This window comes from Oncorhynchus gorbuscha, linkage group LG05 (assembly GCF_021184085.1).
Source record: "Oncorhynchus gorbuscha isolate QuinsamMale2020 ecotype Even-year linkage group LG05, OgorEven_v1.0, whole genome shotgun sequence".
Classification (NCBI taxonomy): Eukaryota; Metazoa; Chordata; class Actinopteri; order Salmoniformes; family Salmonidae; genus Oncorhynchus; species Oncorhynchus gorbuscha.
In genome coordinates, this window is record NC_060177.1 from 71,856,950 (window position 1) to 71,877,859 (window position 20,910).

The 20,910-nt window shown below is 43.2% G+C and overlaps 1 protein-coding gene across 1 annotated transcript in view; it reads right to left on the reverse strand.

Annotated features, from left to right (window-relative positions):
- The window catches only part of LOC124034928 (polypeptide N-acetylgalactosaminyltransferase 9-like), a 38,286-nt gene that overhangs the window by 12,159 nt on the left and 5,217 nt on the right, over nt 1–20,910 (reverse strand). Inside the window, exon 2 of the mRNA XM_046348321.1 lies at nt 6,590–6,773. Within this exon, the coding sequence (XP_046204277.1) occupies nt 6,590–6,773 (184 nt within the window). The remainder of the gene's footprint in view (nt 1–6,589; nt 6,774–20,910) is intronic.

Sequence of the window (20,910 nt, forward strand, 5' to 3'; positions counted from 1 at the left end):
TAAATGTAAATTTGTAGGAAGAAAACAGAGACCTCTGTTTTTACAACCAGATCTAGTGGCTGCCGGAGGTTAATGACCTAACCCCGGTTCTATAAACCAAGCACATTTTTACAAATTTATTTAAGAGCTTCTTTCGTGACCCCATTTTCAAATCAGGCGACCCATCATGGTGTCCTTCCTTTTCTCTCTCTTCAAGTTTATTTTATTCTCTGTGACAGCTTTTCTACTGCCTCTTTCAATCAGCCATACAGGCATTATAAACACAAATCTTTGTGCAATTGTTTTTCTTTAGTGGGAACACAACCACAAGCTGACAACCATACCAAATCAAATGAGGTATGTTTTATATGGGCTTTAGTTCTATTTTTCATGGCTAGTTGTTAGCAAGCATATGTTTAATTGTTTCCATAATAATGACAGACAGAAGGAGATGGGGCAATGCACCAGATCACTTCAATTGAGTTGTGTCTATGGCCAAATTCAGTGTCGAGGTTGTTAAGTGATATTGTAGTTCCAATGCCCTAGTTACTGAGTCCAATTTATGCCATCGTTCAACCTTAAATGTGTACCTGTCTGCAGCAACGGGGAGGCTTGTAGGTCCATAACTGGATGAGCGATCGACTCATCTGTTTGTAATGAAACTAAACTCACTGGCAGGCTCTCATAATTTGACCTGGAACGAGCTGTGACAGAAACAGAGCGGCAGATTAAGACTTATTCCCATCACACTCCCTCCTCGGCCTGCGACACTGTGCCGGCCGGCCGGCCCGTCTGGTTTTCACTGCCATGTTATTCGCTATGAAATTTCACATTAACCTGAGATAACCCGTGCTGCACAGGAAATGGGAAAGCAACTCTCCCCCTATAGAAAGTCTGTTCTCAGAAAGACAATTGTTTACCTTGTCATTTCGCTGCCCTGTTGAGGAGATAAACTCAGCTTTCGGGGGAGAAACATAGCTGAAAGCATTTTACTTACCATTGACCACCACGGAGACCTTGCGATCCCATCCCCAGGTATCAGAGGCTTAAGAAATGAGGTAGTGCATATCCACGTGCCCTTCCTGTTGATTTATAGTCTCGTTAAAGTCTCCTAGTCACAGATACTGAAGAAGGACATGCCTTTGGGGAACCAACCACATCTGTTGCATTGCTTTGATAAATGTACCAACATTGATCTCAATGAATACTGGAGCAATCAAATCAAATTGTATTTGTCACATGCGCTGAATTACAACAGGTGTTACCGTGAAATGCTTACTTACAAGCCTTTAACCAACAATGCAGTTTTAAGAAAAATAAGTGTTAAGTAAAAAATAGATAAGTACATTTAAAAAAATAAAAGTAACAATATACAAGGTGTACCGGTACAGAGTCAATGTGCGGGGGCACCGGTTAGTTGAGGTAATTGAGGTAATATGTACATGTTGGTAGAGTTAAAGTCACTATGCATAGACAATAAACAGAAAGTAGTAGCAGCGTAAAATAAGGGGGGAGGGGCAATGCAAAAAGTCTGGGTAGTCATTTGATTAGCTGTTTAGCAGTCTTATGGCTTGGGGATAGAAGCTGTTTAGAAGCTTCTTGGATTTAGACTTGGCGCTCCGGTACTGCTTGCCGTGTGGTTGCAGAGAGAACAGTCTATGACCAGGGTGGCTGGAGTCTTTGACAATTTCGAGGGCCTTCCTCTGACACCGCCTGGTATAGAGGTCCTGGATGGCAGGAAGCTTGGCACCAGTGATGTACTGGGCCGTACGCACTACCCTCTGCAGTGCCTTCGCAATCGGAGGCCAAGCAGTTGCCATAACAGGCAGTGATGCAACCAGTCAGGATGCTCTCGATGGTGCAGCTGTAGAACGTTTTGAGGATCTGAGGACCCATGCCAAATCTTTTCAGTCTCCTAAGTAGGCTTTGTCATGACCTCTTCCAACTGTCTTAGGGTGTTTGGGCCATGATAGTTTGTTGGTGATCTCTCAACCTGCTCCACTACAGCCCTGTCGATGTTAATGCAGGTGTGCTCGGTTCTCCTTTCACCGTAGTTCACAATCATCTCCTTTGTCTTGATCACATTGAGGGAGAGGTTGTTGTCCGGTCACGGATGGAGACGGAGGGGATGAGGAGTGATGATGTAAAGAACATTCAATCACATCGACTACGTAGAGCGTGATCACACAGTCGTCCAGAACAGCTGATGCGCTCATTCATGTTTCAGTGTTACTTGCCCTGAAGCGAGCATAGAAATATTTAGCTCGTCTGGTAGGCTTGTGTCACTGGGCAGCTCGTGGCTGTGCTTCCCTTTGTAGTCTGTAATAGTTTGCAAGCCCTGCTACATCCGACAAGTGTTGGAGCCAGTGTAGGAGCCAGTGTAGTATTCAATCTTAGTCCTGTATTGATGCTTTGCCTGTTTGATGGTTCGTCGGGGGAATAGGGGGATTTCTTATAAGATTCCGGGTTATAAGCTTTTATATAAGCTTATATAATCTTCGGAGTCCCGCTTCCGAGTTCCGCTCTTGTAAGCTTCCAAGTCCCGCTCCTTTTTAGCGGCTGCTCTACCCTTTAGCTCAGTGCGGATGTTGCCTTTAATCAATGGCTTCTAGTTGGGGTATGTACGTACAGTCACTGTCGGGATGACCTCATCGATGCACTTATTGATGAAGCCAGTGAAGTGATGTGGTGTTCTTCTCAACGCCATCGGGAAGAATTCCAGAACATATTTCAGTCTGTGCTAGCAAAACAGTCCTTTAGCTTAGCATCTGCTTTATCTGACCAATTTTTTTATAGACTGAGTCACTGGTCCTTCCTGCTTTAGTTTTTGCAGGAAGGAGGAGGATAGAATTATGGTCAGATCTGCTAAATGGAGGGCGAGGGAAAGCTTTGTATGTGTCTCTGTGTGTGGAGTAAAGGTGGTCTAGAGTTTTTTCCCCCTCTGGTTGCACATTTAACATGCTGGTAGAAATGAAGTAAAACAGATTTAAGCTTCCCTGCATTAAAGTCCCCGGCCACTAGGCACGCCAGCTCTGGATGAGCATTTTCCTGTTAGCTTATGGCCATACACAGCTCATTGAATGCGGTCCTAGTGCAATCATCGGTTTGTGGTGGTAAATAGACAGCTACGAAGAATATGGATAAAAGCTCTCCTGAGAAATAGTGTGGTCTAGGCTTATCTTGAGATACAATACCTCAGGCGAGCAAAACCTTGAGACCAGCTGTTGTTTACAAATATACACAGACCACCACCCCTTGTCTTAGGAGGCAGCTGTTCTATCCTACCAAAAAAAGTGTAAAACCTGCCAGCTGTATGTTATTCAAGACATCGTTCAGCCACGACTCGGTGAAACATAAGATATAACAGTTTTTAATGTCCCGTTGGTAGGATATACTGTACGTGCTCGAAGTTTGTCTATTTTACTGTCCAAAGATTGTACGTTGGCTAATAGGACCGGTAGTAAAGGCAGATTAGCCACTCGCCTTCGGACCCTTACAAGGCACCCAGACCTACATCGCCCGATATCTCAGTCTCTTTCTCCAGCAAATACCTAGGATGAGGGCATTGTCAGATGTCTAAAGTAAATCCTTAGCGTCCGACTCGTTAAAGAAAAAATATTCTTCGGTACGGGGTGAGTAATCGCTGTCCTGATATCTTGAAGCTCTTTTCGGTCATAAGAGACGGTGGCAGAAACATTATGTACAAAATAAGTTACAAATAACGTTAAAAAAACACACACAATAGCACAATTGGTTAAGGGACCATAAAACGGCAGCCATCTCCTCCGGCGCCATTATTGCCCAATCCAGGTGTGAAATCAATATTGTGACATGTCTTGATTACAAATGATACAGATGAATTGAAAATATTGTATAATGTTTCATTTGGAATGATCAGGGGGTAAAGAGGGAAACTAGAGAGCAACAGAGAGCTAACAGCAAGGAAATTGCATTTTCATATTGACTGTGAGGTATAGGCTAGAAATGTTTTTAATTTTCCTTCTCATTCAGACGCTATTCTTTTCTGCCCTCTGTGAAGCTCAGGTGCTAGCTAGTACATTGTGGTCCCCTGTGGCTCAGTTGGTAGATTATGGCACTTGCAACGCCAGGGATGTGGGTTTGATTCCCACGAGGAGACCAGTACGAATGAAAATGTATGCACTCACTACTGTCACACTGGATAAGAGTGTCTACTAAATGATGTAAATATTATTCACCATCCTTCTTTCAGACTTATTATTGAAGCATTGTGCTGCAGGCCACCCAGCAGCTCCTGGTTGGGATAATAAAGCCTCTAGTTAACTTCCTCTGGATCACCATTAGAAAATGTCTCAGCTGGAAGGATTGCCATCATAAAGCTCAGACCACTGAATAGGGATAATAGAGTTGGTCCCTGGAAATGGTCGCTCTTGATAAATCCTAATTTGACCATGAGCTGTTAGTGGGATGTAATTAATATGAATAGATCGGCTGGTAGGTCTTACAAAAGGAGAAGATCTAGATCACATCCAATGGATACAGAGACGGAGGGGATGAGGAGTGAGATGATCATTCAATCATCCCACCCAGCCTCCCTGTGGTCATCAAACACCTCTCTGCTCAATGACTCCTGTGCAATTACGGTACTAGATCAGAGGTGTCTTCTGTTAGCCTTTCCACACTATCCTACCGACCCCAATCCTACACTGTGTTGGCTGGGGTATTTTTTCACATTGTTCTTTCTAGCAATATTTCAAAAACCAAGGGGAATGCATAAGCAGGCCAATGCAGTACAGATGGGCTTGGCTTGGATCAGTAGGGTGGAAATGGTGTCAGTGTATTGAATGTGTGTCTTACATTGTTTCTGCACAGCTCAATTCAATCCAAACAGCAATGCCATAAACTCACATAATATGAAAATAGCCCTAACCCAGGTTTTGATTACAATTAAAGGACTTGTCTTGTTTCGCTCAGTAGACATCTTGCTACTTGTCTAATTAACTACACCAACAAGGTCATTCAAGGTGCAGGGACAATGTTTGTTTTAATTTAATTCCAGCCGTGGTCCAATATAATTTTTTAACCACCTGTTTCAGGAAGTGATGTCACTGAGTAATGACCCTATGTATAGGACCTTCCACTCCCACCTGGGATATGGATGCCTGATGAAGACCGAAGGGTCGAAACATTGTAAATAAATATCACCTGCATGAGCAGCAGTGTGCAGCATTTTCCTTTCTGTTTTCCATGAGTTTCCCTACAACTCCAGCTCCTGCAGAAAGTACCTGGATGTGCGTATGTTCTTCAGCTGTACCAATGTTATGCAGCACCGTAAGACAAGAATACTTTAAGCTAAACATATTGATTTCCTTTATGCATATGAGGCTCACTGTATCTTCATCAAACAGTGTGTCTACAGTATGGCTATTATGAACTGCTTTGCTTTGGGGAGGGTTTCACCCTCTGGAATGATCTGTTTCCATCTCAATATGGGCTACCTTTCTGAGCATAGGTTTGTTAACGGAAGAGTGAACAATTGTGTTAATTTAAAATAGAGGCAGGTCGTTCAGTACTAATGCCAGGACAGATACACACAAACGCGCACGCACACACACACACACAGACACACAGCATGGACCTGCATGTATCATTATTTCCACAGGGTATACATAATGTAGAGCCGAGTGTCAAAACACAGGACTGACTGCATCTCTCACTAGAGAGTAAACAACAACATGGAGATAACCGGTTTAGCCAAACCACTAACACTGAATTTCTGTAGACATCAAACCGCTAACACTGACTTGTTGTAGACCTTATATCAAACCACTAACACTGACTACATGTAGACATTATCAAATCGCTAACACTGACTTCCTGTAGACATTATCAAATCGCTAACACTGACTTCCTGTAGACATTATCCTCTTCATAAAGAACCATTTCCTAAAATCCTATTTTCCACCAAGCAGTTTTCAGCTGGTATTATTAATGAGTAACTTTTCTTTTTACTCTCTCTCCTTTCGTTGATTTTTCAGCGTGAAAGAAAGGGATAGGGTAGAACAAAGCGGTGTGGATTTGAATGAATTGTTATCGCTGGCAAAGCCCAAAGAAGACTCTGGCTGTCAGATTTCCTCCCTGAGTCTCTCTCTGTCTGTTTTTGTTCTTTGACACAGGCTGATCTAAACGCCAGTGGCAGGCCTTATTATGCGCTCCCAGTCATTGTATCGGAGATGTAGTCCTACATTCTAAATATGAAATTAATTTGAAAAAGACCATTAATATTCCCAATGGGGTATCCACGGTCTCTTTTATAAGAAATACTGCTGGACTTCTTTCTTTTACTGCATTATTAACTAGCCTGCCGCCCCACTATCAACATCATCTCTTGCTGTCTGGCACAATGTATTTCATGTAAGGCTTACTCGTGTTTTATGCAATTTCCTTTGTATGCCGCCGGTCCTGTTTGTGCTTTGAGCTGCCCTGGATGCTGATGCAGCCTGCAGTGGCCTAGCTAGGGAGACAAACCTAACCTGTACTATTTACTTTATTGAAACTCTGTTGTCTGTTTCACTTGTACTTCTCTGAAATAATAAATAATACATAAATGAATTAATAAAATGAATCCTACTTTTGGGGTCTGTAGTCGGGGATGCTGCGGTCCAGGGAGATGCGGTCACTGAGCTGGGCGTTGTAGCCATAGTCCTCGTACTTCCCCTCCCCGTCAACATGGCTGTTGTCCCCCAGAGTAGCAGCTGCTCCTCCCTGGCCCAGACCTCCAGGCCCCTCCACCAGCCCCATGGGCTTAGCCAGACCTGCAGAACACACACACACACAAAGGCACATGCAGGCACACACACATGCAGACATGAATGTACACACACACATGCGCGCACACACACACACACACACACACACACACACACACACACACACACACACACACACACACACACACACACACACACACACACACACACACACACACACACACACACACACACACACACACACACACACACACACACACACACACACACACACACACACACACACACACAGAGAGACAGAGACAGAGAGAGAGAGAGAGAGAGAGAGAGAGAGAGAGAGAGACAATGATAGGTGAGAGAAGAGGCCATGCAGAGGGACAGCTGATTGACATTCATGGGCTGTGAGGATCATAGAGGGTGACAGCCCTTAGATTCGGCAAGGCTCTTCTGTAGGACATCATTACTCTGTCTGTCTATGGAGGTGCTTCAAATACCAACCTGGACATGGATTTCTCAAGATGACAGAGCAGAGCAAGGAACAGAGAAGAAGTAGTGGTATTGCAAGACAGAGATACATACAGTATAATGTTTCGATTAACATTTTTATGGCACAAGTATTAAATTACAGATGTGTACATTGCCATGGTATTGTTCATTTTATAGGATATCAGGTCTAAAACCACTGTTGGAATTCTCCTTATTTATTAGGTTAACCTAATTACAATTAGAACTAGCTGCCAGTGATTTTAGTGCAGGAAAATTGAAATCCATTTTACCTAATTTCTACCAGAATGTCACCTGTGCAACAAGAGGGGAAAAAAACTCTAGATCACTTTTGCTCAACACACAGAGATGCATAAAAAGCTCTCCCCCTGTCACGCCCTGACCATAGAGGGACATTTTATTCTCTATTTAGGTTAGGTCGGGGTGTGACTACGGTGGGTGATCTAGTGAATTTATTTCTATGTTGGCCTGGTATGGTTCCCAATCAGAGGCAGCTGTTTATCTCTGATTGGGGATCATATTTAGCCAGCCATTTCCCCACTGGTTTTTGTGGGATCTTGTTTTTGTGTTGATGCCTGTGAGCTCTACAGAACGTCATGTTTCGTTGCTCTTTATTGTTTTTGTGAGTTTCATTTACGGTAATAAAGATGTGGAACTCTACGTACGCTGAGCCTTGGTCCGTCAACTAATTAGACAATCGTGACACCCCCGGCCTACAAAAATCGGACCATAACTATATCCTCAAACAGTGCACCAGTGCCACGCTAAATATGGAAGTGGTCCGATGAAGTGGATGCTAAACTACTGTTATGCTAGCACAGACTGGAATACATTCCGGGATTCATCCGATGGCATTGAGGAGTTTAACACATCAGTCACTGGCTTCATTAATAATTGCATCAACACCGTTGTCCCCACAGTGACCAACCAGAAGCCATGGATTACAGGCAACATCCGCACTGAGCTAAAGGTTAGAGCTGCTGCTTTCAAGGAGCAGGACACTAATCCGAACACTTATAAGAAATCCTGTTACACCCTCCGACGAACCATCAATAAAGGACTAAGATCGAATACTACCAGCTTGTCGGAAGTGGCAGGGCTTACAAACTATCATGGATTACAAAGGGAAAGCAAAGAGGTTCCCAGTAACACGAGCCTACCGGACAAGCTAAATGCCTTCAATGCTCGTTTCGAGGCAAGAAACACTGAACTATGCATGAGAGCACCAGCTGTTCTGGACGACTGTACAGTTGTAACGAGTGCTTGTCGGGTCCAAGTGTCGCTGCCGAAGCAACCGGGGATGCCTCAGCCGCTTCGTCAGGCTCCCGCACCTCAGCTGTCTCTACACATTCCCGCGCCTTAGCAAAAGCGACTGGCCCACTCCTGGTCCTCGGGACCATCCTTCTGGTCGGCGTCATCTGGCGGCTGGTGCCGCGCTTCAGGGAGGGGGTATTGTCACTTTTACTCCTGCTTCCCCTCTCTGGAACGCAATGTCACCAGTTGTCACATCATTACGTACATCTTCCACCATCGTTACGCGCACCTGCACCTCATGACACTCACCTGGACTCCATGACCTTCCTGATTACATCCTCTATATCTGTCACTCCCTCTGGTTCTTTCCCAGGAGTTATTGACTCTGTTATTGTTTCATGTCTGTAAGCTTTTCGTGTGTTTCTATTTTTGTACTATGTTCTATTTATTATAAAATTTGCACTCCCTGTACTTGCTTCCCGACTCCCAGCATACACATTACAACAGTGCATTCGAAAAGTATTCAGACCCCTTGACTTTTTCAACATTTTTTTATGTTACAACATTATTCTAAAATTGATTAAATAGTTGTTTCCCTCATCAATCAACACACAATTCCCTGTAATGACAGAGCAAATCTGTTTTTAAACATTTTTGCACATTTATTTGGAATAAAATGGGTATGACAAAACAAGCTTGGCACACCTGTATGTGGGGGGCCAATCAAGGACATTGAGACTTGTCCCGGAGCTACTCCTGCGTTGTCTTGGCTGTGTGCTTAGGGTTGTTGTCCTGTTGGAAGGTGAAAATTCGCACCAATCTAAGGTCCTGAGTGCAGGTTTTCATCAAGGATCTCTCTGCACTTTGCTCCGTTCATCTTTGCGTCGATCCTGAGCAGTCTTCCAGTCCCTGCCGCCGAAAAACATCTCCACAACATGATGCTGCCATGACCATGCTTCACCATAGGAATGGTTCCAGGTTTCCTCCAAACTTCCCACTTGGCATTCAGGCTAAAGACTTCATTCTTGGTTTCATCAGACCAGAGAATCTTGTTTCTCATGGTCTGAGAGTCCTTTTGGTAGGGCTGTGGCGGTCACAAAATGTTAGCTGGTGATTGTCAAGCAAATAACTGTCGGTCTCTCAGTGATTAAAAGTTCATTAACATCAACACATTTAGCATCTCCTGGCTTCCACACATAGCCTAAAAGCCTGATCTGGCTATGCAAAATGGCTGTGGACTGCCCTAGTTCATTTAGCCAACCAGTTTGCTTAGAATTCCGTGGCATTTTATAGTATGAAGAATACAATTGAACAAAGCTGAATCAAATAGAAAGGACATTTTCTCCAAACGATTTGAGGGGGTGCACACATACGGCTATTCTGTGTTGAGCGTTTAACAAAGAAATAGGTATTTCTATATGCTTAATTTAGTTATTCATGTAACTTTAATTTTTCTACAAACGTTGGGCTACATGTTTTGATTTTTAATACATTGTAAGGCTGCATGATGCGAATCTTATGAAGATTTGAAAAAAGTTGTTTGAAAGGCATGAAATCTGCTTAGTTTTTTGCGCAGGCTGTACACACTACATCAGAAACTCATTCCCAATTTGACAAACACTTGATAACTCCTAGAACTTCACGGTGACATACCCATACCCATACTTTTTGCGGCCACTCTCCCTGAGTGCTGAGCACCCCGAACCAGCTCTCACTCACATGGCTCTCCATCACATGATCAGGTCTTTCTCACAGGCTACAAGTGAAGACAGACACATCGGGGACGCAACTGCGCAGGTCCTTATCCAATTCCGAGGTGCATATTTAAGATGTTGGAAGAACTGTCCACATTTAGTTTTTGTCAGCCAACAAGATGAGAAGGCCTAACGTACAGCAAAAGCACTAGCCTATGTCAATCCCCCATAGATAGATCCCAGATTAATACAACCACTAGCATAAGCAAAACATTTTTTACATAATGTGGCTGACGCAACAGATCAGAACATTTAGCTCAAAATGTTGATGAACTATTAGGCTATTTCTTCACATTATAAGTGCAGCAATGCACACGTGGTAGTAGGCGATAAGCGCTAACGCCCATTAGCAGAAAACACCATTATCAAAATTGACGGCAAATGCAATTATGCATGTAATGCTTTTATTATAAAAGTGCATTTTATATGTGAAAATTATCTTCCCCAAACTTGAAACATGCGATGCTTATGTATGCCAGTTAGGCTCTACACCCCTTGTAAAGCTGATTAATGTGCTTATTTTTAAGAAGTCATTTGGCAACTTTAGTTGTAATACAAATCTTATCAAAACATAGAGCTTGGCCACATGAGGTGTGCAACTATGATTAGAAAAAGTTGCAAAAAAAGGGACTGTTTTTTTATGAGTCACAAGTGATAATATACAGTTGAAGTTGTAAATTGACATACACCTTAGCCAAATACATTTAAACTCAGTTTTTCACAATTCCTGACATTTAATCCTAGTAAAACATTCCCTGTGATAAGGTCAGTTAGGATCACAACTTTCTTTTAAGAATGTGAAATGTCAGAATAAAAGTAGAGAGAATGATATATTTCAGCTTCTATTTCTTTCATCACATTCCCAGTGGGTCACAAGTTTACATACACTCAATTAGTACTTGGTTGCATTGCCTTGAAATTGTTTAACTTGGGTCAAACGTTTTGGGTAGCCTTCCACAAGCTTCCACAATAAGTTGGGTGAAGTTTGGCCCATTCTTCCTGACAGAGCTGGTGTAACTGAGTCAGGTTTCTAGGCCTCCTTGCTCGCACACGCTGTTTCAGGTCTGCACACACATTTTCTATAGGATTGAGGTCAGGGCTTTGTGATGGCCACTCCAATACCTTGACTGTGTTGTCTTTAAGCCATTTTTCCACAACTTTGGAAATATGCTTGGGGTCATTGTCTTTTTGGAAGACCCATTTGCAACCAAGCTTTAACTTCCTGACTGATGTCTTGAGATGTTGTTTCAATATAGCGACATAATTGGGATGGTGTTCTTAAGCTTGCAAGCCTCCCCATTTCTCCTCCAAACATAACAATGGTCATTATTGCCAAACAGTTCTATTTTTGTTTCATTAGACCAGGGTACATTTCTCCAAAAAGTACGATCTTTGTCCCCATGTGCAGTTGCAAACCGTTATCTGGCTTTTTTATGGAGGTTTTTGAGCAGTGGCTTCTTCCTTGCTGAGTGGCCTTTCAGATTATGTCGATATAGGACTCGTTTTACTGTGGATATAAATACTTTTGTACCTGTTTCCTCCAGCATCTTCACAAGGTCCTTTTCTGTTGTTCTGCGATTGATATGCACTTTTCGCACCAAGGTACGTTCATCTCTCGGAGAGGGAACACGTCTCCTTTCTGAGTGGTATGACGGCTGCCTGGTCCCATGGTGTTTATACTTGCATACTATTGTTTTCACAGATGGATGTGGTACCTTCAGGCGTTTGGAAATTGCTCCCAAGGATGAACCAGACTTGTGGAGGTCTACAATTTGTTTCTGAGGTCTTGGCTGATTTCTTTTGATTTTGCCATGATGTCAAGCAAAGAGGCACTGAGTTTGGTGGTAGGCCTTGAAATACATCCACAGGTACACCTCCAATTGACTCAAATGATGTCAATTAGCCTATCAGAAGCTTCTGAAGCCATAACATTTTCTGAAATTTTCCAAGCTGTTTAAAGGCACAGTCAACTTAGTATATATAAACTTCTGACCCACTGGAATTGTGATACAGTGAATTATAAGTTAAATAAATTGTCTGTGAAAATGTACTTGTGTCATGCACAAAGTAGATGTCCTAACTGACTTGCCAAAACTATAGCTTCTTAACAAGAAATGTGTGGAGTGGTTGAAAAACGAGTTTTAATAACTCTAACCTAAGTGTATGTAAACTTCCGACTTCAACTGTATAATTCACAAGCTAATATTATCACCCATCAGACGATTCTTGATCTAATCCTGTCTTTACATATACTAAATAATATATGTGGGAAATCAGTTTTGATTTAGAATGGACCATTATCATGCACCTGTATCGAAAAATGGGCAGTGGGAAAAAACTCCATGTCATCTATGCATTTATGTGGTGAATGGGGGACAGATTTCGCCTGGTTCATTTACATGCCAGCCAGGTAGGCTATACTCCTGTTGTAAATATAAGCAATGTGCTTAATATTAGGAACATTTATAAATAAATATAGTAAGCCTAGAGAAAGCTAAGGGGAGCCTCCTATTTTTAGTAGAGGCCATCACACGTTTCTTGTGCAATTGCATAAACTGTAGAAATGTTGCCCAAAATGAGCTCAAGGACTCTCATGAAGTGTTCGTTTAGATTTTCGATTACATTTGCATTGATGTCAGAGTGAATAGAGGGACAATAGAGTGCTGAGTACCAGTTTGGTAGGCTACTAATGACTAAACGGTCATGTGGAATTAGACTGCCATCATGACTTGTGACCACCTGTGTGGCAGTAATATGGTCACCGCAACAGCCCTACCTTTAGGTGCCTTTTGGCAAATTCCAAGCGGGCTGTCATTTGCCTTTTACTGAGGAGTGGCTTCCGTCCGGCCATTCTTCCATAAAGGCCTCATTGGTGGAGTTTTGCAGAGATGGCTGTCCTTCTGGAAGTTTCTCCCATCTCCACAGAGGAATTATGAACCATCGGGTTCATGGTCACCTCCCTGACCAAAGCTCTTCTCCCCCAATTGCTCAGTTTGGCCGGACGTGCAACGGCCGTTGGCGATGGAAGAAGGTGAGGACCAATGCACATCGTGGTAAGTGTTCATATTTTTTAATGAAACAACTGAACACTGGAAAAACAACAAAACGACAAACGAACAGTCCTGTACGGTGAAGAAAAACACAGAACAGAAAATAATGTATGTAAATCTATTTTTACTGTGTCATTGTGGGGTATTGTGTGTAGATTGATGAGGATTTTATTTTATTTTATCCATGTTAGGAAAAGGCTGTAACGTAACAAAATGTGGAAAAAGTGAAGGGGTCTGAATACATTCCGAATGCGCTGTATGATCACGCTCTTCGTAGCCAATGTAGGACCTTTAAACAGGTTATCATTCACAAGGCCGCAGGGCCAGACAGATTACCAGGATGCGTACTCAGAGCATGCACTGACCAGCTGGCGCATGTCTTCACTGACCTTTTCAACCTCTCTCTGACCCAGTCTGTAGTACCGAGGAGGTCAAAGACCTGGCAGTGTGGTGCCAGGACAACAACCCCTCCCTCAACGTGGGCAAGACAAAGGAGCTGATCGTGGACTACAGGAAACGCAAGGTTGAACACGCCCCCATTCACATCTACGGGGCTGTAGTGGAGCGTGTCGAGAACTTCAAGTTCCTCTGTGTCCACATCACTAAGGACCTATCATGGTCCATACACACAAACACAGTCATGAAGAGGGCATGGAAATGCCTCTTCCCTCTTAGGAGGCTGAAAAGATTTGGCATGGGCCCTCAGATCCTCAAAAACTTCTGCAGCTGTACCATTGAGAACATCTTGACTGGCTGAATCACCGCTTTGTATGGAAACTGCTCAGCATCTGACTGCAAGACTCTACAGAGAGTAGTGTGTACAGCCCAGTACATCACTGGCGGTGAACTCCCTGCCATTGAGGACCTTTATACCAGGTGGAGTCAGAGGAAGGTCCTAAAAATGTTCAACGACTCCAGCCACCCAAGCGGTACCTGAGTACCAGGTCTGGGACAAAATGGCACCTGAACAGCTTCGACCCAGAAGCCATAAGACTACTGAACAGTTAATCAAATGGCTAACCAGACAATTTACATTGTCCCCTGTAATTATTTATTGATCTTAATTGTCTTGCACTGACTCACTTGCACTGGCTCTCACTAGACTCTACCCACACACTCATACTACACTGCCACTCCAACACACACACACACACACACACACACACACACACACACACACACACACACACACACACACACACACACACACACACACACACACTACATTCACTCACTCACACACAAAAACATACACATGCATATAGACTCCGCTACTCTGTTTTTTATACAGTGACACACACACACACACACACACACACACACACACACACACACACACACACACACACACACACACACACACACACACACACACACACACACACACACACACACACACACACACACACACACACACACACACACACACACACACACACACACACATACTACATTCACTCACTCACACACAAAAACATACACATGCATATTGACGCCGCTACCCTGTTTTTTATACAGTGACTAGAAAGTATTCACACCCCTTGACTTTTCCCACTTTTGTTGTGTTACAGCCTGAATTTAAAAGTGATTACATTTACGGTTTTTGTCACTGGGCTACACAAAATAACCCATAATGTCAGAGGAATTATCTTTTCCAAAATGTTTACAAATGAATTAAATATGAAAAGCTGAAAGTCTTGAGTCAATATGTATTTAACAATTTTTTTATGGCGAGTGTCACATTCACGGTCTTCAAACTCCCTGTCATAAATGAGCCAAGGCGCAGCGTGCATGTCATTCCACATCTTTTAATAAAGTGAAACCTTCACAAAAAAAACAGGTAAACAGAAACTGACCGCGACGTAACCGTGGCGCGTGCGCACACACACACACTCACACACACACACGCACGCACACGCACGCGCGCACACACACACACACACACAGAAAATGAATAATTACTATTTTAAACTCTGCTGACCCCTGATGTTGGGCGATTTGGCCTGGCTCGCAGTCGGTGTTCCAATTCATCTCAAAGGTGTTTGATGGGGTTGAGGTCAGGGTTTCTGTATGGACCTCACTTTGTGCATGGAGGCATGCTTAAGCAGGAAAGGGACTTCCCCAAACTGTTGTTGTATGTAATTGTATGCTGTAGCGTTACAATTTCAGGTCACTGGAACTAAGGGGCCTAGCCTGAACCATGAAAAACAGCCCAGACCATTATTCCTCTTCCACCAAACTTTACAGTTGGCAGGTAGCGTTCTCCTGGCATCTGCCAAACAGAGATTTGTTTGTCTGACTGTCAGATGGTGAAGCGGGACTCATCACTCCAGAGAATCTGTCCACTGCTCCACTGAGTCCAATGGCGGAGAGCTTTACACCACTCCAGGCACGCTTGGCATTGCGCAGGTGATATTAGGCTTGTGTGCCACTGCTTGGCCATGGAAACCCATTTCATGAAGCTCCCGACGAACAGTTATTGTACTGATGTTGCTTCCAGAGGCAGTTTGGAACTCGTTAGGGAGTGTTGCAGGCGAGGACAGATTATTCTTATGCGCTTCAGCACTCGGCAGTCCCTTTCTGTGAGATTGTGTTGCCTACCACTTCGCGGCTGAGCAGTTGTTTCTCCAAGATTTTTTCACTTCACAATAACAGCACTTACAGTTGAACGGGGAAGCTCTAGCAGAGCAGAAATTTGGTGGTGTCCTACTACGGTGCCATTTTGAAAATCACTGAGCTCAGTAAAGACATTCTACTGCCAATGTTTGTCTATCTTGATGGTATGGCTGTGTGCTCGATTTTATACATCTGTCAGCAATGGGTGTGGCTGAAATAGCCAAATCCACTAATTTAAGTGGCTGTCCACATAATTTTGTATATATATAGTGTATGTTTTGGGGCAAATCCAATACAACACATTACTGAGTACAACTCTTCATGTTTTCAAGCATAGTGGTGGCTACATCATGCCATGGGTATGCTTGTAATCATTAAGGACTGGGGAGATTTTCAGGATATAAAATGAACTGAATGGAGCTACAGTACATTGACTGGGTACTGATACTCATTATTGTTTTTATTGTGTTACTAATTCCTCTTATATTTAGCAAATATCTGTCTTACTTTTTAACTCTGCATTGTTGGAAATGGGCTTGTAAGTAAGCCTTTTACGCATGTGAGGCGCATGTGACGATTCAAATTTGATTTGATTTGAACTGGAACTGACAGGGATACTACTGGCCACTAAAGTGGTTCTCTAGACTGCTATAATTCCCTGCAGAGGATGGGGTCAACTGGGTAAATAATACAAAATCTATCAACAAACAAATACAGCCTTTCCACTACATTTCGATAGCCGTTCACTAGGTCAGGGTTTCCCTAACTCGGCCCTCCTTGTCTGTTTAAGTATGGAGTGAGTCTTATTGCCTTTTCTCCCATCTGGATATTTTAGCCTGTGCTGCACGTTGCCTAGGTATGATGTCTCATAGCTTTTCTGGATTGGCTATTTTAAACTCTGCTGCACAGTGACATTGTAGGGGCTTAATTTGATATTCCTGTCAGACTTCTAGAGTGGTCTCCACAGGAAAACCATGTTGCCTCTTCTCAACAGACGGACAGAAACAGCAAGTAAACAGCGCATACTAATGAAGATCTAGGGTCACATTCCCCAACAAGCCATTGCAATAAATGTTTTTTGGGGAGGTTCTGGGAGATTTGCCATTGGAGCTGAACAGTTGGCAGTTGCAAACTGTCACCTCCCACGAGAGGGATCCCATCAGGGGCAATGCAGTGGTGTCATCTGACACCCTGGGTGGGGCTCACTAGCATTATGGACCCAGTCTGAATACCAATTGCCCGCTCTCATGACATTGAGGCAATCTAAGAAGCAACTGAAAATGAAATCTGGAGTGCCACTCTCTCTGCATGAGACTCGGAAACAGCCTAGCATCCCTGCAGTTTTGTTTTCCGCGGTCCTGGTTATTTTGCTCCCCGCACTCCCCGCTTCTTCTGGCTGGCTGAAGCAAATTCCATTACAGGAGAAGCAGATGCACTCACAGAAGTCGGTCTGCTACTGCTGATGTCTGCTGTCTACAGCTGACAGAGTGGAAGAGAGCTATTTTAAAATAGGCCTTGTGCGACTGACAAGGTTTAAACCTGGGTCTCTTACACGTCAGAAGAACACATTAGCCCACTAAGCTAAAGCCTAGGTAGTGGCCCAGGGACCCAACGCTACTCTACGCCTCAAGCAATGTGACTCATCGTGCGGTTCAGAGGACTGGTTTTACCCTGTACTGTTTTGACACTTTATTGAGCAGCAACAGCAAACAGAACCAGCTCAGGGATTTATAGAAGTGGTGAGTGGACAGTTTATGTGGTTTTGGAGCTGCCTTTGTTGTGCTGCTGCCGATAAAGTTGTGCTTTGGTAATACCTCAGAGGATAATTTGTTGTAGCTACCATTTCTCAGTCTGCTGCTGATTCATCTTTTCATGTTTCTCATGTTCTTTTTATGGAGGCTGAATATTCTGTTGCTTGGAGCAAAGCAAGAAATCCTTACAATGCTACAACTTAATAATGAAAATAGATGGGGAAAAGAAAGCTTTCATTTTTGTTGTTAAGCTTTTGATGAAAACCAACAACTCCACCACAAATATTTTTTTTAGCCCTTTTTCTCCCCAATTTCGTGGTATCCAATTGGTAGTTACAGTCTAGTCTCATCGTTGCAACTCCCGTACGGACTCAGGAGAGGCGAAGGTCGAGAGCCGTGTGTCCTCTGAAACACAACCCAACGAAGCCGCGCTGCTTCTTAACACAATGCCCACTTAACCTGGAAGCCAGCCGCACCAATGTGTTGGAGGAAACACCGTACACCTGGCGACAGTGTCAGCGTGCACTGTGCCTGGCCCGCTACAGGAGTCGCTAGTGTGCGATGTGTCAAGGATATCCCTGCAGGCCAAACCCTCCCCTAACTCAGATGATGCTGGGCCAATTGTGCACCAATTGTGCACCGCCCCATGGGTCTCCCGGTCGCGTTCGGCTGTGACAAAGCATGGACTCGAACCCAGAATCTCTAGTGGCACAGCTAGCACTGCGATGCAGTGCCTTGACCACGGCACCACTTGGGAGGCCTGATGTATACTTTCTTTACCCCCTAGATTCAATGCACGCACCCGTTGGGAAATCCAATTAGTATAATAAAAAAGGGGCCATCAAAATCTGTCTGTTTAAGCTAGAGACTTCTGGGTTTTTGCAAGGGCTGCGTCTCAATCCACCATGTCGATATCGGCCTTCTGCATCTACGGTGGAAGATGGCAGAGCTACAGTGGTGTTTGTCAGACCATGAGACATTCTGAAAATCGGTCTTCTCATGAAAACGTCTGTAGAGTCAAAAACAGTTTGGACTAATATGACCCCACTATCGAAAGATGTGACTCTCACAAACACGAACGTGTTCTCCGTTTCGCTCTACAACGCCCACAAGCTTCAAGTGACTCGTGAGAATGTCTCCCGTGACTGTGATGTAAAAAGGTATTTTTGGGACTAGGGTTACACATGTACCTTTTATTTATTTTTTATTTTGGTTCCTGATGCTTTCCAATATCCCTCAGAAGCATTTCAGACACCACAAACCATAATCCTTTTGATTTATTTTTGGACTATATTTCTTGCCATGTATGAACACTTTATTCAATGCATTTCTATGGGCTAATAGCAGGCCAAACTCAATGTTTGATTAAATAATATTTTTGGGGGGGATATCGACAGGGGTCCTAAAAGTTTAAATCAAATTGCTAAATGGTCCATCTTATGACCATACTAAAACAATTCCATATGTTGGCTTCATCGATATTGCCATTTTGTCACGCCTTGGTCTTAGTATTTTGTGTTTTCTTTATTTATTTGGTCAGCCCAGGGTGTGACATGGGTTATTGTGGTGTGTTTTTTGTCTTGGGGTTTTGTGGGGTGTCTACGTAGTCTATGGCTGCCTGAGGCGGTTCTCAATCAGAGTCAGGTGATTATCGTTGTCTCTGATTGGGAACCATATTTAGGCAGCCATATTCTGTGAGTGTTTTGTGGGTGATTGTTCCTGTCTTTGTGTTTGCACCTGGTAGGGCTGTTTCGTTTTTCGTTATTTCATTTCGTTTTTTTTTAAGTTTCTGTATGTTTAGTTTTTCCTTCATTAAAATATCATGAATCATCATCACGCTGCATTTTGGTCCGATCCTTGTTCTACCTCTTCATCAGAGGAGGAGATAGAAGAGAGCCGTTACACATTTAAATATTAAATTCAACAGTGTTTTTTTACAAACCACTCTGGATCGGTAAAGTAGATATTGTTAAGTGTATAAAGTGACTTGAAATATTTACTTAGACAAAGCTCAAGCCATTTAATATAATTCACATTCTAGGCACAATCGAACATAGAATGATTTCATTCACTAAAACCCATGAGTAGGCCAAGTCATTTTCTACAACAATGAGAGACAATTGTGACACAGTCGAGGAAAACTATTGAGGCAAATGGCAATGGCAAATGCTCCAGCTATCATAGTATTCTGCCAGTCCTCTGAATGTCAGTGTGCCTCTAAGCCACATCATGTTACTGTACTGTGATGTTGGCCAGACTCCGTGGGCCATTGGGTTGGACCTGTATGTAATGAGCTTAAACATTCACTTGTTTAGTCAAGGCACACAACAGGCCTAACATATTGTTATGCGAGTTGGGGGTGAAAGAAATCAAGGATAGAAGGTTTTTCCAGGACACTGACGACAGACTTGTTAGATTGACCGGTAATTTATCGGCAGTAAGACACTTTTTAGGTTACTTTGCTACTGCTTATTCACTATGGCAAAGTCAGCTAAAAGAGCTTCAAGCTTCTTAGCCTAACCAGAAGCCTCTCTAGAGATGTCTTTGGTACTATGCTGTTGTGATGATTCATGTTGTATCACTGATACATCCTCAACACATTATCCTCTACTTCCTCTAGTTTCATTCTTCAAACTGCAGATTAGCAAAACACCTTCATTATCCCACAATGAATTAATTACAGGGAAACATCTGGTTGTTCCACTGCAAACACACAGGCACTATTTCCAGTATGAAGAGGTTAGCAGCACACTATGGGGAGATGAAGGGTGTGTGCCAAATGGTACACTATCCCTATAGTGCACTACTTTTGACCAGAGTGTTATGGGCCCTTGTCAAAAGTAGTGAACTTTATAGGAAATAGGTTGTCATTTGGGACGCATAATGATGTACTGTTCCAACACCCTGAGATGGACAGATTTGTTTCTGTGCGGATATGGGGACAAGAAAGGCTGGCTACCATCAAACATCAATCTGGGTGCACTATGTCCAAGTGCATATCCATCTCGATGCTCAGTCGCTCACCTCAGAATCCATTTTTATAGAGGCGCCCACAACAGGATACATTATAGCGTCATAACAGTGATAAATTATGTAACAACCTTCAAAAAAATGTCTGATCTGGGCTGATGAGATAGATTTTCAAACTGAAAAACACCTCCATTCTGTGAATGATTTAAAGGGAGAGTGGAGTTATGCGTGTCAAAAGTGATGCTGAGATGTAATAAATATTGATGTCTTGGATCTGGTTGAG